Raw genomic sequence first — 18,292 nt, 5'->3', positions numbered from 1 at the left:
GATAATACAAATGTCCAACACTAGTGGGATAGCTAAATAACTTGCGTATCCACGTTCCAGAATATAATGTAGCCATGAAAAGGAAAGAGGATGGTTTGTAAAGCGACCTCTGTATTTCTCCTCTTCTCCTGTTTTCTGCCCAGGCCCTGTCTCTTCCCCCCTCCTGGTCTCAAGGATACTCACCATTATGGAACCAACCACAGGGCCTTTGATCACCCACCACAGAGCTGTGTTGTCATTCATATCCCAGCAGCTGAGAGACAGAGAGAAAGAAGAGAGATTAAGCTCAGGGCTGGGATGCCCACAGGACAATGCCCCTGGCCCCACTGTGGCACTTCTCCCCTACAGCTCTCTGAGGAGGGGATGGCTGGAAAGAAAGTGCTCAGGCATGCTTGCAGACCCGAGCCCAGTTCTGGTTCTTCTAGTGTCCCGGGACTTCCCTCTGCTCCCTGTCAAGGCAGGAAGTGGAGCACAAGAGTTGGAGTCACCAATGCGCTCCTGGGCAAGGGCCGTGTTCCCCCTTCAGGCCCAGGGCTTGTGGAGGGGTGATCTCACCCCCAACACTCTTCCTCCTCTCCCTGAAAGGAAAAAAGACACTCAGAGCTGGGCCCAAAAGTAGAGAGGGACTCCGAAGCCCTGCACATTCTCACTAGGTTCTGGCTGAGATGTGACCATGTGGTCCACCTGTGGTAGGGTCAGGGTGTGGGGGTGGGCAGTCAATGTTAGGTCGGAGCAGCCACTGAGGCCTGTCGGGGCTCTCGCCCTGGCCCTCGGGTATGTACTCACCCTGTGTTGTCGAGGTAGAGCCTCAGCACAGCCCACACAGACACACACACGGTTGGGGTCCCTGGGAGAGCAAGAAAAGAAGCTCGGTGATAACAGGAAAACCCACGGGCCCTGGGTTCCCCTCAGATTTGGGGCTCCCAGAAGCCACTGTCCCCACTCAGACAGGGGGTTCTGACCCATGGGGCAGGTCTCCCTTTTAGATCTGGAGTCTTGGGGACCCTAAGTGCCTCCTGGGGGTTCATGTACCCGTAAGACCCTGGGCTATCTCACTTCTCAGAAGGACTCCTGAGCCTATCACCTCTTTCTGATGGTGGGTTTCTATGGGCAGGAAGAGCAAGAAAGGGTCCAAGAACCAGAAGCACACCATCAGCTGCAGGGCAGGACAGGGCCTCCCTCCTCTGACCTAACACACCCTGACCGCGGGATCAAGGATGTACCTGGCCATGAGGCCAGAGCCTGTCCAGGCCACAGCCAGTGACCTACCCCAGCCTATAATGGTGTACCAGTAGAAGTATCTCCTCTCAGGGAAGAAGGTCTCCACCAGCAGGGTGAAGAGGTATAGGCCCTCGATGAACAGCCAGAAGTAGTTGGACACGACACAGTAGTGGAAGAAAACCATTATGGCCTTGCATTCCACCTGCAAAGAGGGCAGGGAGGGTGAGGGAGGCATGAAGCTCCCACTGCTGGCCCCCACCCAGCCCTGGAAATCCAGCCCAACTGGACCCGGTAGAATCCTGACGGCCCTACAGCTCTGACATGCTGGGATTCAAACACCCCATGGGGCTGAAAGACTCAACATTCCTGGATTCGAAGAGTTAAAAATGTAGCATCCTATGATTCTGAGTCGAAGCTGCCCATGGAGGCAACTCGACACATGCCAGAAAAGAGTTGGGCTGGGGGCGAGCACAGGACCCTCTCCCCTCCCCAGGCTCATTCGCCCAGGTCTTTCCTGCTCCTTCTCCAGCCCCTCCAGGTAAGGTGGATATAGAGGACCCTGCAGGAGGCTCCTTGGTAAAATAAAGGTTTTGGACATCAAGGGGGAATGCTCTTGGCCCCCAGAAACCTCAGAGAGACACTGCCCCCCCCCAACCCCCGGCTCCAAGTATGCCCTCCTGGGTCAAGACCCTATGCTCTGGGATGTTCTTTCTATCTTATTCCATCAAAGCCTGTATTTTCTGCTTACCTCCAAAAGGTATGACAATTGGGGAGGTAGTCTGGAGAAAATCCAAGCCAAGCAGCCCCTTGGCTCTGTCACGGGTTAGTTAAATGCCCAGGGGCCAGGCCAGCCCTCTCTCTGAACCTAGTTTCCTTCTTGGGCAAGTGGGACTTGGCATTTCCACTCTCCCTTCCACATCTGTTCTGCCAAGTACATGTACAGAGAGAGGGACAGGAAACGACATCATACGGGGATCTCACTGGCTACTAGCAACCTCACGGTCATTCCCGGATTTCCGCATTCACTGGGGACAATGCCTTAACCTACAGAAAAACACCTGGATGACCGGGTGCCGCAGGGAAGGGAGGCCTGGGAGGGCAGGAAGCCTTCCTGCCAGGGCCCAGCTCACTCACGGTGGAGATGAAGCAGTGGTTGCTGTCCTGCTCCGCATAGAGGATCCAGTCTTTGATGAAAACGGAGATGGCCCTCAGCATGAATGACACGAACAGGTTCATGTGGATGAAATTGCGGGTACAGTGCAGCTTCCTACGCCAGCAAGCCAGGGGAGGAAGAGGCCTTGAAGCAAGGAACCCGTTCCACCCCTCCACTCTGTGGTCTGCTTTGGGCCAACTCCACGGTTTTGTCTCAGGGGGTCCCCACCTTGCCACCTCCTTCCCACCTCTCTAAATCCTCATTCACTGCCAGACTTTGTTGCCTGGCTCCACTATTCCGAAAGGCCAGACTTTCCCCTCCTGTGAGCTCTGTCTATCTAGGATAAAAGTGAGGAACATAGGTCTACCTTGCTGGTGGCCCTGGACACGTCAGTGGCTGTCTCTGGGGTCAAGTTTCCCATCTGTTAGCCTAGGGGTGGAGGAAATGTCCTTGCCCTCTAAGAGACCTCCAGGGCTGATATCCAGGGGCAGGGGTGGGGGGGGGGTGGGTGGGACAGAGAAAAGGCTCTGAGCTAGGGTGGGCTGCACTAGCTCAAACACTGCTGGGGGAGGGTCTTACCGGAAACGACACAGGATGACCATGGCAGTGGTGAGGGTGACAAGGGATGTGCTGTAGCCAACTGTGTACAGGGCCTTGACTGACAGGTAGTAATAGTCCTGGAGCAAAGCACAAAACACTCAGTGTTCCACATGGGGCTTGCCCCAATCCCCCAGCCCCCTCAGGCCAGGGCTTTCCCACCTCGGGGACCACTACCCAGCTCCTCCTTTCTTTCTTGCCTCCTCCTCTCCCTCTACTACTCTGCCCCTCACCCCATCCCCCATGAGTTTTTTACTCCCCTCTGCAGTATCTGTATTCTGCTGACATTCAGTAAATGCTGGCTAAATAGAGGGGCACCAACCAATCAGAATAGCCTTAGCCTGGGAAGTGTCCAGGAGGCCCCCTGCTGAGCCCAGCATCAACCTTTCAGTTGTCAGGCCACAGGAAGGATGAGCACCCTAAAAGAGTAGCCAGAGAGGTAGGGGACATGTGGTGGGGGCTGGAGGAACTCAGACAGCAAACCAGATGCTTCTTGGCCCAGAATGAATGAATAAAAGTCTTGCCCTCTGTGTATCTGCCTTGGGTACACAGCAGGTGCTCGTGGGCTGCCTGGGGACCTGAGCTTCCTGGAGTCCCAATAGGAGCCAAGGCCTTTGCTGGGAACACCCTGACACAGGCCTCCTCGGCTCCACCCCCACCACCTCCAGGTGGGGACAGATACTCACCTGGTCCCCGGTCTCTGATTCATATTCATCGAACCCACAAGCATCCACATAATGAGGGAACGGCTCTGACCATCCATCCTCAGTGCAGTTCCGGCTCACCACCCTCATGTCTGCAGTAGAACAAAAACCCAGTGAGGCATGGAAATGATTTAAAAGGATCCTGAAATTCTCACTTGAAAATTACTTCTTCAGTGGGAATTTCTGGAAACCCGTATGCCCATCCGGGAAGCATGGTGACTGAAGGTTCACAAAATCTTCCACTGTCTGAGGGAAAAGAGGGATTGCTGGTGCCCTTAAGCCTTTACACAAAGGACACTGGGGAGGACCAGGCACTGCAGATCTCTTAACAAGCGGTGAGGGGACGGAGCCAGGATGAGTCCAGCCTCATCCTCTTCTGGAACTGGCAAATGCTCACCCGGGAAAGGCCTGAGCCCCTTGCCTAGGCCCTGCATCAGCACTTGTCAAATGGCAATGGGCAGAAAAGAATGATGTGAGGTCATCATTGCAAACCCCGCTGCGTTCCAACCCCCAGATTCTGGTCCAGCAACCACCTCAGGTGTCTGTGATGTAGGAGCTCCTGTCATACATGGGGAGCTGCGAGCCTTCCAGCAGCAATATCCGCACAAAGGGGACACACGGCTTGCTTAATTAACAAGGACCAGACCTCCATTAACCTAGCGCCAGATCTTATTAAGATATGTATTTAAGTTTAAAAAAAAAAAAAAAACAAACTTTTGTCTTCCCAGGTTTAGAGGTCTGTTTTCTGTCACTAATGCGCTTTAATTTTCTTTTGATAGACTTTAAAGGCCATTTTGTAGGACACCAAAGCAGAGGGAGTCATTTCCTGTCTACAGAGTGGAATCTAGATTGGTTTTTGCCCTGCCTGGGGCCTTTTAGCCTTTAATGATTGCTCATTTCATCCTCCCCTCTCCTGACTGTCTGTAAGGGTGAACCACAGACACCCCATGGAGGGGAGAAGGCAAGCAGCCCTCTCCGCCTCCATCCCTGCACTTGAGTGTGGCCCCAGGCTGTCCCCTGTCCCCAGACTGGCTTTCTGGGAGCTTACCTGGTGTATTAGGACACATGGGAATGTTTTTTTCTTTTACAGGATTCAGGGGCCAGAAAATTGTGTACAACAGGTAACATCTATGGAAAAGGGGCCTCCAGAACCCATGTTTCTGGAAGGATCCCCCTGCTGTGGCCAAGGCCACCTCTGGGGAGCTCAGGAAGGAGGAAAGGGCAGAGACCAAGACCAGAAACCCCTCCGCACTTTTCCAACCTCATGTCCTTGCCAGTTGAGTTGGAAGAGCTGGGGCCAATTCTTTTTTACCAAGAGAGTCAGAAACATACTTCCTGGGACTCTGGGAAGCAGCAGAGGGTGGGTGACCCCTTCCATAGAAGACAGCTCTGCCCCGAGTGGGGGATTACTGGTTTCCATTGCTTCTCGAGTTTGGAGTCCTGTGACACAGGATGAGGAGGACGTCTGCCAGGCCCAGGGAAAGAAGGAGTCACTTCTGTCCCACATTTTGATGCCAAATTCTTTCTTCCAGCAAATCCATGTCAGGCTGTTACTGGCTGGTGACCTCCTTCCAAGTCCCACTGAAAGTCTGCATGTCCTGGGGGAATCAGGGCCTTGGCCAAGTCCCTTCTCATTTCTGGACCTCATCTCCTCTCTGCTTTGCCCACATCAGGGTGGTGGGAAGAGGAAAGGGAAGCTGCTTTGAAAAGCAATTTTGTAAAAGTGTCCTAGAGGTAGAAGCCATTTCCTTTCTTTTATTTTCCTTCTTTCTCTGTTTCTTTTTATAAGACAGTGTGGGCACAGAAGCGTATAAACCATTTTGTTCAGAACTATTCCACGAATTTGCCACTCTATTGTTCTGATGGAAATCTCCAGAAGATGGAGTACTCTCCAGAATGTCAAAAACTTGTAGTGGCTGTGCCTACTTCACTAGGCTATTTTGCCCCAGCAATTTCATAGGAGCACAGAATTTTAGGGCAGTAGTTCTCAAAGTGGGCACCCTTCCCAGACCAGCCCATCAAGCAGCAACTGGGAGACTGGCTAGAAATGAACATTCTCAGGCCTCACCCCAGGCCTACTAAGTCAGAGACTCTGGGGGTGGCGTCCAGGAATCTGAGTTTTAATAAGCTCACTAGGTGACAGATCACAGTGAAAGTTCGAGAAGCACCACTGCACCTTTGGAAGTTCCAAACTATCAGGGGCCATCTGATCTAGGGGATCTGTACTTGGGAGTCCACAATGAGGCTTCGAGAGATCTGCACTCCCGGAAATTATATGCACAATGTTCTATCTGAGCACATGAGTGCAAGTTTCCCTGGAGAAAATCCACAGGTTTTTCAGAGAAGGAGAGCGACCCGTCAAAGATCACACAGCCACAGAAAGGCACTGACTGCCCTGGAATAGGGGCCCCCAAGCTCATGTGTCAGCAGGTGCCCTCCCTCCAGCCAGCCCCTGGTTGGCCCCAGCTTACCCATAACCTCACCTGAGAGATCCAAGGAGTTACTGTCAGGGAAATCGAACTCTCCTGCAAAGCACAAAAGTGGGCATGAGTCAGCACACACGGCCATCCGCATGTGGAGCCATGCATGGTATACTCTCCACCCTGGTAGCCCAAGGCCATCCCTGGTCCAGACGACAGAGGTGGGGTCTTGGCCACAAGGCCTCAGCGCACATGGCAGCCACACACCGCTCTGACACACCATGCCTTCTAGCATCAATCTCATTTGCTTTGTATTTCCATGATGCTAATGATGGCCCATGACTCAGTTCTCCCCACTGGGCAACAGGAAGTGGAAACGGGATATTGTCAGGAAGGTGGGAGGGCCTCTGGACTGGGAGGGGAATGGAAAAGGATGACTGGCCCTTTTCCAGAAAAAGGCAAGGAGCAGCAACATGGGTCCCGGCCTTGGGTCTCTTCTTTGGTCTGCAAGCCTCCGTCTCAGCCCCAAACCTATCTCATCCTGGATGAGCCCAGGACTTCATCCTCAGACATTTTTTTTCTTTCTCCTGACTCTTTATTCTCACCTCCATCCTTTCTTATCAAGAATCCCCTGCTGGCAATGAACCCTCGTTTCCTTTCCACTTCTCAAAGTCCTGCTTATAACACATAGCTGACATGCCACCCTCTCCAGGAAGCCTCTCCGGACCTACTCATTATCCCAGCTGCATGCTGCATAGCGAGGTCTCCCATGCTCTCAGGCCTGCCCTACATTTCAACTTCACAGCCACCGAGGATGTCAGTTATCTACGTGGGCTCACACACACATTCAGGCCTGTATGTATGCTTGGGCACAGGGGTAGGCTCATTTTCCAACCCCTCCATGCGTGTGTCTCATACTCCCAAATCAGCCCGTGAGCACCCAACACCAAGGCACCTGTGCCTTCCATTTGCCTGTGTCCCCCACCTCCCGGATGGCCAAAGGCGGCTGGTGTGGGGAGAACCTGGTCTCTGATAAGCCTCTGCTTCCGCCCCCACCCATTCCCAGCAGTCAGAACTGGGCTCTCGCTGGATGGACAGATGGACAGATAGATGATCAGCAGCCTGTCTTCTCCAAGGTTCCTCTTACCAATGGTTTCCATCTCCCACACTGAAACAGAGAAAGAGAGACAACACAGAGGTGAACAAGGGGGCTAATGGTGAGTCTGCTCTCACTGGGTCCTGTCGATTTCCGCCCTCTCCCGCTCCCTACTCCCAGACTCTGCTGGGGACCCAAGGCCATGAGGACTACAGGCTGGGGGTGGGCCAGACACAGGACCCAGTTAAGGAAAAATGAGAGGAGGAGAGAGATCAGTGCTCTTGTATCTTCAATAACCTGCAAAGCAACAACTACTACAGCGAACAGATTCAGCCTTGGAAATCGCAAAACAAAAGGAGAAATGCCATTCTCAACTTTCTAAGTATTTAAGGCAAATCTCACTGATCCAGCTTTGTGAACAGAGATGCTAAAAGGCCCTGCCTTAATGAGCCATTAAGAATCAGGTGTAAATAACACATTCATCATGCAACTGCCAGAAGGAGGGATATAGTGAGAAGGTCTTAAATCTTAAAATCTTAATTTACTGCTGATTCATGTTGCCTTTTTTGTTGTTGAAAAGCAGCAGTCTTGCCATGGTACCTGACTCAAAGTGGATGTATAAGAAACTTCAAGTAAATGATGAATGAGAGGAATACGTGCACGGAGGAAGTGATGAAGGCGGTTTCCATAGGAATGCATCAGAGATGCGGCTGAGTCACCTGCGGTCACCACACCTGATGCCCCGCCACGCACATGGTACCCCGCACCCCAGCGCTTCCTGAGTTTGTCTCCTCTTTCAAATTCATTTCCTGTCCTGCTCTGGGTCATGCCCAGTCCCCCAGTTTTCAGGATGAGACAGCCCAACTGCCACCCTCCCCCTGGGCTGGCAGGTCTGGAGGTGGGAGGTGTGGCTGAAAGCTCCACAAGGGGAAGTGGGGCAGGGGGGAGGTGGGGCATTGTAGCTAAACCCTGCTTCCGTGGTCTTTGCATGGGGCCTTGCACCCCAACATACTGCCACCTTCTGCAAGCCCCTTCCCCTCTGGGCCGGGTCAGGGGTGTTGTAGAGTAAAAGTCCCAAGAGTAAAAGAAAATATGCCTCTGCCTCTCACAGACAGGGTGGGGGACGGAGGTAGGCAAGACTCCCTAGTGGACTGGAACTTGGAACTCTCCAGTTCTAGAAGGACATTGGCCTAAGCCTTAGGCAGGTGAAACAGGAAGCTGAGGGCCAGGTGGCAAGGTCCTGTGCATGACCACACAAGTGACTCAGATCCCTCTAATCCCTCCATCCTCCTCTAAACAAGGCTCCAACCCAGGGCTCAGCAGTCAGTGGGCCAGTTCTCAGGATATCACCTGCCTGGAGTCCAGCCCTGCTTCCTCTCCCTGCCCCCACTACCTTGGTGCCCTGCTTCCCTTGATGGCCACAAGGAGTAGGGTGAGGACCAGGGTCCGGCTATAGGCCCCTCCCAGAGTCAGTGTGGACTGGCTGGACAGCAGCCTTTCTTAGGAATCTACAAGGTCCCAGCTGAAAGGTGGGAACTGGCCTGGAAAACCCAGCGGACTCACCCCCAAAGAAGAGATCTGCATGATCCCCTTTTCCTCAGACCCCTGCCCTTGTTGATGTAGTCATTAAGGCCTTGTGCCTTTAGGCAGAGCACTGCCCCCTCTCCTCTGCCTCCTGTCCTTACGTCTTTTTTTTTTAAGTTTATTTATTTTGAGAGAGACAGAGACAGCATGAGCAGAGGAGGGGCAGGGAGGAAGGAGAGAGAGAGAGAGAGAGAGAGAACCCCAAGCAGGCTCCACATTGTCAGTGCAGAGCCCGACATGGGGCTCAAATTCACAAACTGTGAGATCATGACCTGAGCCAAAATCAAGAGTTGGATGCTTAACCGACTGAGCCACCCAGGCACCCCTCCTGTCCCTACGTCTTGAGTCATACAACTCAGCCACTGCCCACCCCTAAGACTCTCAAATTGGTCTGGGGCCCCTGAGTATCTCCATAGCATATCAATGGCCCCCCAAGACCTGAAACACAGACATGTCCCAAACTGAGCTCTTTGTGACAACATACCCAGTATCTAAGTGGGTATGTGAGTGTGGACATGGGCGAGAGTCTTACATCCAGCTGCCTAAGGGTGTCTTGTTGTGTGTCCATATCTGGGTGTCTCTCTGAGCCTCTGAGCATCTGTGCATGAAGTATATTGATAGTAACACCAACTAACATTATTGACCATTAAAATGTGTCAAGGCCTGGACTGAGTGACTACCACATGCGTTCCTCCACTGATTCCCCAGTCACTATGCCACATTCCCATTTGACAGCCTAGGGACAGAGGGGTGAATTGCCTTGCTCCAGGCCCCACTTGGGTAAGTGATGGAGCCCACATCTGAGAGCACATTGCCTCACGCATACGGCACATCTCCACGTCGACCGTGGGGGCCCGGTCTGCAGGTGCCTCCGTGGCCCCGTGTGGACCAGGGTCTGTGGTTTCACCCTCCCACCAGTATGGGAGGTCTGGAGTGGGGAATATGGCCTTCAGGGTGTCCCAGGTAGGTCGGGGGCCCAAGTGTGGGGAGCAGACTAGACCAATCGAGGCCTAAAGAGGTCCCAGGGGAAAACTCACCTTGGTCTGGGTTGAAGATTCGGAAGAGTTCAGGGCAGCTGACGAGGACCATCTCCCCCACACGGGCAGGCTTCCAACACGTGAGGTTGTCCCACATCCCGGGGCAGCCTGTGCGGAAGAGAGCCGTGGTGAGGGGGACCCAGCCCCACACATGCACATGCACCACACACACGCACACGTGCAGGGGTTCACATGTGCACACATACACCCTCGTGAGCCAGGCCCTTGCAGTGGGAGGGAAGAGTTTCCTGGAGGGAAGGTGAGGCTTACTGTGTAAGGCAGGGCTCAGCCTCATCCCTGAACACCCCTCAAAGAGGAGCTGGGACATTTAGGAGTTCCTGGGGTGGGGAGGGAGCTCTCATCTGACTTTGCATCTCCCACAGCCCCACGGTGCTGGCAGGACTGCAGGGAAGAGAGAAACAGAGCAGCAACAGGACAGGGCGGGATCAGTAAGCACGAGAGGCTGGGGGTCTTTACAGCAACCTCCCATCATCCCACACCAGCTCCCCCCAGTCCTCCAGGCCTCCACTATCACTCTGGGGGCCAGCTTCAGCTCAGCCTCCTTGGTGGGCCTTCCCTGCCCCTAAGGGGAGGGCTGGAACTGGCTGGCCTGAGGGTGCTGCTCCAGGGCCGCACCTGCCTTCCAGATGGCAAGGCTCTGACACCTGAAGGAGGAGGGCAGAGGCATCCAGGCAGAGGCCTGCATGGCCACGGCCCGGGACTGTGAAGGGACGCAGTGTGGGGGCAGGGGGGACACAGGCCCAGTTCAGGCAAATACTGAGAGCTGGAAAGGGAGGAGGGAGCAAGGACAGGCTGAGGGGTGTCTGGGAATCATCCAGATTTGGGTCTCACTGGACATGCACGCTGGGAGCAAGAGAAAGATGACGAACTTGATGACCAGATATTATTTGGGGGCTCAGCAGACCCTCCTGCCCCTCTGCCCACCACACATCCTCTCTCTCCTTCCAGCTCCCGCACTCCCTGTGGCCGCTTTCTCACCTCCCTTCATGCCCCACCCTTTCCTGACTCTACCTCCCTCTCCACTGAAATGTCTCTGGCCTGGGTCACCAGCCGCCCACAGCCCACCTCGTCACCCTGGCAGGGCTTGCCCTGCTGACCCTGTGTGAATGCCTGGCGGCCACCCTGGCCCTGGCCTCTCCCCTCTCACCCTGGACAAGACCACTGGTTCATGGACTTAAGGACAGAGCTACACACAGACAACCTCCCCATCCCGAGTCCTGCACTCCCTGAAAGCAGCCTCCTGTGGCTGGATATCCCCAGCATAAAGGGTCCAGGGCAATCCAAACCCAGCATGTCCAAGACTCAAGTCAGCATCTCCTACTAAAGCCTGATCTCCTGTCTCAGCCCCAGCTAGACACCTAGACTTGATGTCGCCTCGGTTGACCCTCTGGCTAACCTAGTCGTCTTCAAACTTTAGCAAGCACCCTTAGCCCGCATAATTAGCTAAATCTCTCTTTGTAAATCTGTAGATCACGCATTCTTTCTTAGAAAAGAACAGGGCCCTTCTGCATGTCACCAACCTGGCCAACCTCCGAGCACCATAATGTTGTCTTTATAGCTGGCACCATCGAGTGGGCATGTAATCAAGAAATGTAACAGACCACTGCACTCCCTTAACTGATTAACTGCCCTATACCGATTTAAACAAATCCCTGTTGGTGGTGGGGGTGGGGGGGATTGCCTCGGAGGCTCAGCTGGTTGAGTGTGTAACCTCGGCTCGGGTCATGATCTCACAGTTCCTCGAGTTCGAGCCTCACATCGGGCTCTCTGCTGTCAGTGCAGAGCCCGCCTCAGATCCTCTGTCCCTCTCTCAGCCCCTCCCCACTCATTTTCTCTCTCTCAAAAATGAATAACCATTAAAATTAATTAATTTAAAAAATAAAAAAAATCTCGGGGCCAGGCAGAAACCTCAGAGTTGGCCTTTGGACAAGGCTGCCTTCTCCCCAGTGGCCAGCTTCCTGAACAAAGCCTATATTCCTTTCCAATCAAAATTCATCTCTCGAGCATTGGCTTTTTGAGCAGAGGGTAGCTGAAGTTGGGTTTCGGTAACAGACCACCCTTGCTGTGTCTCCTTCTCCTTCTTGTTCCAGGTCTAACTGAACACCATATCCTGTTGGTCTGACTTCCAAATATTTGTGGAATCCATGCCCTATTCTCCATCCCCCTACCCCCACCTAGTTAAGGGGCAACCTACCTTTCACTGGGACCATAGTCTCCTCCACCCCACACAGCTGTGACAGTGATCTTTCCAAAAGGAAGATCCAGCCTGGTCATACAGCCCACCCCACCTCAAGTCCTTAATATGGCCCCCAGGGCCCGGCCCTCACTTTCCCCTCACTTTTCCCCTGGCAGTTCACCCAGGGAAGGGGCATGAAGTGAGAAGGGCATGGAGGAGGGAGCCCCAGGGAATCCCACATTTACCAGATGGGCAGTAGAGGTACATGTGGTGATGTAATTACTAAGAGGGGACAAAGGTGGAGGAGAGAGTGGCTGCATGGGGGGGGGGGGGGGGTGTGACAGCAGAATACAGTTTCAGAAAGAGACCCACATCCTGCTGAGGGGTCTATAAATAAGGGCTTTGGAGAGGGCTTCTCTACCAGATAAGAGACAGCCAGTGGGTGACCCACAGTGTCCCACCCCACAGAGCTATTGTGACAACTCATGAATTCATACATGTAAAGCTCTTAGAACTCCAGGCTCACTCAATGCATGTTCACCGTTGTTACAGTCATTAATTTCATTATTTCAATTAGGTGTCCCTGAGAATCATTCCCCTGAGACAGGCCCAGGCAGGGAGAAGCAGCAGAGCCCTGTAAGGTGAGGAGAAATGCCAGTGGCGTGCCACCAACAGGTCACAGAGGATGCCTGGGCAGGCACTAGCCGGGACAGGGGGTCTAGGACTGGCCTCATGTGCTCCCAGCCTCTCTGTTGGGGCCCATGACAGACTTATGGGAGGCGTTTGGACAAGAAGGCACCCAAAGCTTCCAAGTGCAGAAAACCCAGTCTCTCAGAATTCAGATCTGACTATTTTGGAATTCACACCCAGTCACGTTGGCATATAGTCTCCTGCTCCTGGAATGACCAAGCTTGGGAGCTGGAAGCACCATAGAAAACTCTGAAAGGTAACAAACCAAGAAGACAAGGACACTGGGGCCAGAGGGGAGCAGGGTCCCAGGCCTCACTGGGACCACCGATAATATCCAGTGATTGCCGATTCCTGTCCACCCTTCACAGCAGGACATCCAGCCGGCATGTGGCTGCTTATGACATCATGTCCTTGAAAGAGACCCAACAGCACATCTTTGGCTGCCACGGTCCATGCTGATGGTGGAATGGCTGTGGAGTGTGGCTGTGTCTGGCCCGTGCCCTAGAAGCCCCAGCCAACAGATGTTCCCTTAATGTGGAACATTAGGCCCTGGTAGTGCCAGCTGCTACTGCCAGCTGACATTCCCAAGGTCTCAGACCACTCTAATTTCTCTTTTTGTTTTGTGTGTGTGTGTGTGTTTATTTATTTATTTTAATAGACAGCGAGCATGTGCAGGAGGGGCGGAGAGAGAGAGAGAATTCCAAGCAGGCTCTGCACTGTCAGTGCGAGGAGCCCAATGAAGGGCTCAAACTCACGAACCCGAGAGATCATGACCTCAGCCAAAATCGAGAGTTGAATGCCTAACTGACGGAGCCACCCATGCGCCCCTCAAGCCACTTTCAATAGAGGGAGCATAGTCCTGAGGGCTGAAGGGCGGGGAAGGATAGAGGGCTCAGGCAGAGGTGCCAGGAGGGGAGAAGGGGACCCCCAGGTTGGAGGCCAGAGGTGCACAGGCATGGTGGGAAATGCATTCTCAGTCCAGGGCTGCCCTCCCTGGCCCCATTGCCCCGACAAACATCTACCAAGGGGTATCTGCCAAGGTGTGCGACCCTTCCCCGTGGCCTGCCACACTATCAAAGCCCTCCTCGTGCCTCCTTAGGCTCCCAGCATGGTTCCCCTCCAGGGACTAAGGGTCCTAGGAGCAATTCCTACAGCGTCAGGGCAGATGGAAAGACTAGAACTAAAATCCGTAACTTGATTTTAGTGACAGAGCCAGACACGCTCCACAAACTGGGCCCGATCCCAGTACCTGGACTTAGAAGACTGTAATATCATGATATAATAAGAACTATATGTTTGGTCTTCGTCCCAGGTCCCAGGCAGAGCTCCTAAGTCCTTGGAATTTCCTCAAGAGGATGAGACTGTCTTTTGTTATTCATAAGCCCCTTTCAACAACTCCTGAGTTTATGCTAATGAGGTGACTCCTGGCTGCTGTGGCTGGTTGCCAGGGGAACCAACCACGTGACTTCAGCTTCGCCCACCAACCTCAGAGGAGGAGGGGCTAATCACCAATGGCCAAGGGTGTAGTCAATCATACCTACATTACAGAACTTCCATAAAAACCCTAAACAATGGGGTTCCAAGAGTTTCTGGGTTGGTGAACACATCCACATACTAGGAAGGTGGTGCACCCCAAACTGCACAGGGACAGAAGCTCCTGCGCCTGGGATCCTTCTGGACTTTGCTCTGTGAACCCCTTCGTCTGGCTGTTCATTTATATCCTTTACAGTAAACTGGTAAACATGTTTCCCTGAGTTCTGTGAACCATTATCACAAATTATTGAACCTGACAAGGGGGTCATGGGAACCCCCAATTTGTAGTCAAGTCAGACAGAAGATTGTGTAACATGGGGACTCATGATTTGCAAAATTGGTGTGTGAAGTGGCAGGGGTGGGGGGGGGGGCAGTCTTGAGACTAAGACCCTTAACCAGTACGGTCCATGCTAACTCCAGGTACTTAATATCAGAAGTGAATTAAATTGTAGGGAGACCACCTGGGGCCCACAGAAAACTGGAGAAGGAAAACTCACATATTCAATGTCAGAAATGCTCTGAATAGAGACACAGTTCTCCTTTAGGGGAGAATGTCCCTGACCCCATGGGGAGCTCACAGACCTCTGCCCACTGGGGGCAGGAGGAAACTCCAGTGGCCACATCAAGGCTTCCCAGAATGCCCATGCACACTTCTACAGCTCCCCCTCTCAGCCCGTCCCTGAGGGAGGTGGTGTGGGCTCTGATGGGGCCTGCTCTGAATCCCCCCCAGAAACCCTTTCTGGGGAGATGAGGACGATAGGATCTGGGCTCTGGAAAGAGCCTTGAGTTTCTCTAAGTAAGGACAGCAGCTCGTTTTCCTCCCACCCCCACAAAATATATCCAGCTTCTCTATCCCCATCTGTTCGGGATACCGAAACACCTTTTCTCCTTCTCTTCTCCCTCCTCCTTTTACCCTTTTGTTTTTCTTCGCATTCTCCCCTTACCCTCCCTTTTATTCTCTCGTTTATCCAAGAAACTCTGTGTCTGTTATGAGTCAGACGCTGCAGAGCAATACAGGAGTGAATAAAACAGCCCTAGTCTCTGCCTGCACAGAGCTTATAGTCTGGGGGTCATGAAAAACATTTTGCATTTTATGCTAAATGCTAAGAAGGCTCAGATGATGAATTACCTTCCTATGCTACTGCAACAAAGCAGACTCGGTGACCTAACTGCCCCAATTTCTTACGGTTCCGGAGGTCAGAAAGTCCAATATAGGCGTCACTAGACTACAAGGGAGATGTCTGCAGGGCTGCGTTTCTTCTGGAGGCTCTAGGGTGAGTCCATCTCCTTGTCTTTTCCAGATTCAAGACATTCTTTGCCCTGTGGCCCCCTTCACCATCTTCAAAGCCAGTAGCAAAGCATCCTCAAATCTCTCCTTCTCTGACCCTCCCACCTCCTTCCTTCCCTTATAAGGACCCTTGTGATTATACTGGATCCACCTGAATAATCCAGGTAACTCTCCCCATCTTAAGATCCCTAACTTAATTACACCTGCCAAGTTCCTTTTGCCATGTAAGGCAATACATTCACAGGCTTCGGGGATCACGACGTGGACATCGTTGGTGGGGGCATTGTTTTGCCTCCCACAGATGCGTTTTAAGACAAGGAGTCACATGGTCTGATTCAGCTGCGTGGGAAGGTAATACATTTCAAGAGCAGCAAATCAAACATGGAGACATGTCTGTTAGGATATGGCAGAAGTCCAGGGGATGGCGGAGGGACTTGATATGGAGCCAGGACAGCGGAGATGGAAAGGCATTCTGTGTAGGTGAGCTGGGAGGCAGAACGGATGGGCTTGGTGACAGACAGGCCAGACACGGCTGGCAAGTGCACTCATCCACATTATGCGGCTGAGTTCTCACCAACAGTATGTGGAGGTGACGAACTGCTCTCAAAGGCTCCCCTCACATAGTCCGCACCCTTTCTCTCCCTCTCCCTTCTCTGTAGCATCCTTGGAGGCCACACGTTGAGGGTGGCAGTGTCCTGAGATGGAAGGAACCCAGATCTCTGAACGACTGTGCAGAGTCAAGCCCCACCTCCCACCTCTGCCAATCACACCGGCCTATGACGTGTGCAAGCAATCGAGACTGGTGTGCTGAGTCTCTGCAACTTTCAGGTTTTTTTTTTCAGTTGGTTGGTTTTTGGTTTTTGTTACTGCAGCAAGAAGTCTAGGCTACCTTGACTAATGCAGTGAAAGAGAAGGAGGTACCAAGGATGCTATGTGGATTTCTGGCTTGAGGGTCTGCGTGGCTAGAGAGGTTCGCCATTCCCCACAGGGGAGAGAACCGAGTGAGAAGCAAACGGTGGAGGGTATTGGGCTGCGGCTCAGGAGTCCCGTTTGGAGAGCGTTCAGTTTGAGGTGGTGCCAAGGGCCAAGTGGAGGTAGATTTCAAATAGGCGGTTAGATAAAAGTCCAGAGTGCAGAGGGGAAGTCGGAACTGGAAGCAGGGAACAGGGAGCGGTTGGCACAGGGGTGCGTGGTAGGGCCACGGACCTGGATGACAGGTCCCGTGAGGCGGTGTGCATTAGAGAAGAAAAGGGAAGACAATAGGGCCTGGCCTCAACAGAAGAAGGCATGCCAGCATTCAGAGGAGGGGCTGGCAAAGAAGACGGAGGAGGGGTGGCCAGAAACATAGGGAAAACCAGATGTTAGTGACATAGCAGCCAGGAAAGCAGGCTCCAAGGAGGACACGGTCAAGTACATCATACATTGCTTCCCTCCCCTCCTCCCCCCTGCAGAAGAGGTCAAAAATCAGAATGGCTCCTATCCCCTGCGAGAGTTCTTTGCTTTGACGCCCCCAAGCCTCCCGCTTCACCTTTCCTCTGGTTCACCAATTCTACGAAGTCCACCTGTGCCCTCCTGGCTCAGTCTGCCCGCCCCCACCCCCCACCCCAACTCAAAGTCTCTACGGCACCACATCAGAGGAATTCAGACACCTCAAGTTTCCTGCTCCAGGGGATAGCCCTGTGCACTCTTGGAGAGCTGCTCCCACTAAGACACTGCACAAAGCAGCCAACGAGAGGAAGTGCCTTGCAACAGCAGGAGGGGAAAAGACCACTTGGGCACACTGAACAGAGAGAGAACACAGGGCCATTAGCCTCAACTGGAACAAAATAAGGAGCTAATCGCAGGTTGTCATGGTGATGATTTCGTCCAGTTCCCCACAGTGCTCAAAACCCATGAGACCAGGGGCACCAAAGGGACTCAGACAAAGACGCCGTCCTCCCTTTGAGGATGCTTGGGTATTGTTAGAACAAGCCCCTCATTTTAGCACACAATTCAAGGGTAAAAAATGATTCAATTTACTGCAATTTACTTTACAGCCAATATTTCTGATCCATAAAATGGGGACCAGCTGTGATCTCAGTGCAAGGGGCATCGGGGGTTGGGGACTGAAGATGCAGCCCTCCCCTCTGGAAGTCAGTGGTTCTCGAAGTGGGGACCCCAGACCAGGAACACCATAGAGAACTTGCCAGAAATACCGATGTTCAGGCCCCACCCAGCCCCACTGAGTCAGAAATTCTGGGGCTGGGTCCAGTAATTCTGTGTTTTAACAGCCTTCCAGGAAGTTCTGATGCAGGCTCAAGTGTGAGAACTACAAGACTAAAGAAAAACCAGTTTGGACTGAAACGGAACCCTTTGTCAGACAGGGGCAGTAATTTCCTCCGGGTGAGGGTCCCTGTAGACCCCACTTCTCATGCTGGGGGCCCGTTCAGTCTCAGAGCAGCAGGGAGGTGCAGTCAAGAAGCTGATCTTGTTCCTGGGGTGAGGAGCCTGGGCCCAGCCCTGAAGTGGCCCCCCTTCCTCCGGGCCTCTCCTCTTCTGGTGAGAGTGGAGGTGGGGGCTGGGACGCAACACTTTGCACCCAGGACAGGCCTCAGGGACTGGATCAGAATAGCAACAAGCAGGCTTTCTCATCTTCCCTCCAAGCCTCCTCCCTCCTGCCCCAGCCGTGGCCACCGTAGGCCTCTTCCATCTTTTCCAGAGTAGAGGGGACCCTCAAGGAGGACCACACCCAAAAAGCCCACGGAAATGCAGAGAGGGCCTCCAGGCTGTGGA

At 53.2% G+C, this 18,292-nt stretch overlaps 1 protein-coding gene across 4 annotated transcripts in view; it reads right to left on the bottom strand.

The window, feature by feature from the left end:
- ADCYAP1R1 (ADCYAP receptor type I) overlaps positions 1-18,292 on the bottom strand; it is a 59,834-nt gene that overhangs the window by 22,710 nt on the left and 18,832 nt on the right. For all 4 annotated transcript variants that reach the window (XM_047850589.1, XM_047850592.1, XM_047850591.1 and 1 more), the window contains exons 4-12: positions 9,813-9,920; positions 7,243-7,263; positions 6,159-6,200; positions 3,658-3,767; positions 2,954-3,051; positions 2,356-2,488; positions 1,270-1,423; positions 787-847; positions 184-253 (exon numbers count right to left, since the gene is read on the bottom strand). In XM_047850589.1, coding sequence (XP_047706545.1) covers positions 184-253; positions 787-847; positions 1,270-1,423; positions 2,356-2,488; positions 2,954-3,051; positions 3,658-3,767; positions 6,159-6,200; positions 7,243-7,263; positions 9,813-9,920 — 797 coding nt within the window. The remainder of the gene's footprint in view (positions 1-183; positions 254-786; positions 848-1,269; positions 1,424-2,355; positions 2,489-2,953; positions 3,052-3,657; positions 3,768-6,158; positions 6,201-7,242; positions 7,264-9,812; positions 9,921-18,292) is intronic.

This window comes from Prionailurus viverrinus, chromosome A2, assembly GCF_022837055.1.
Source record: "Prionailurus viverrinus isolate Anna chromosome A2, UM_Priviv_1.0, whole genome shotgun sequence".
Classification (NCBI taxonomy): domain Eukaryota; kingdom Metazoa; phylum Chordata; class Mammalia; order Carnivora; family Felidae; genus Prionailurus; species Prionailurus viverrinus.
Note: the sequence above shows the minus strand (reverse complement) of the source record. Positions and strands in the feature narration are given on the sequence as shown.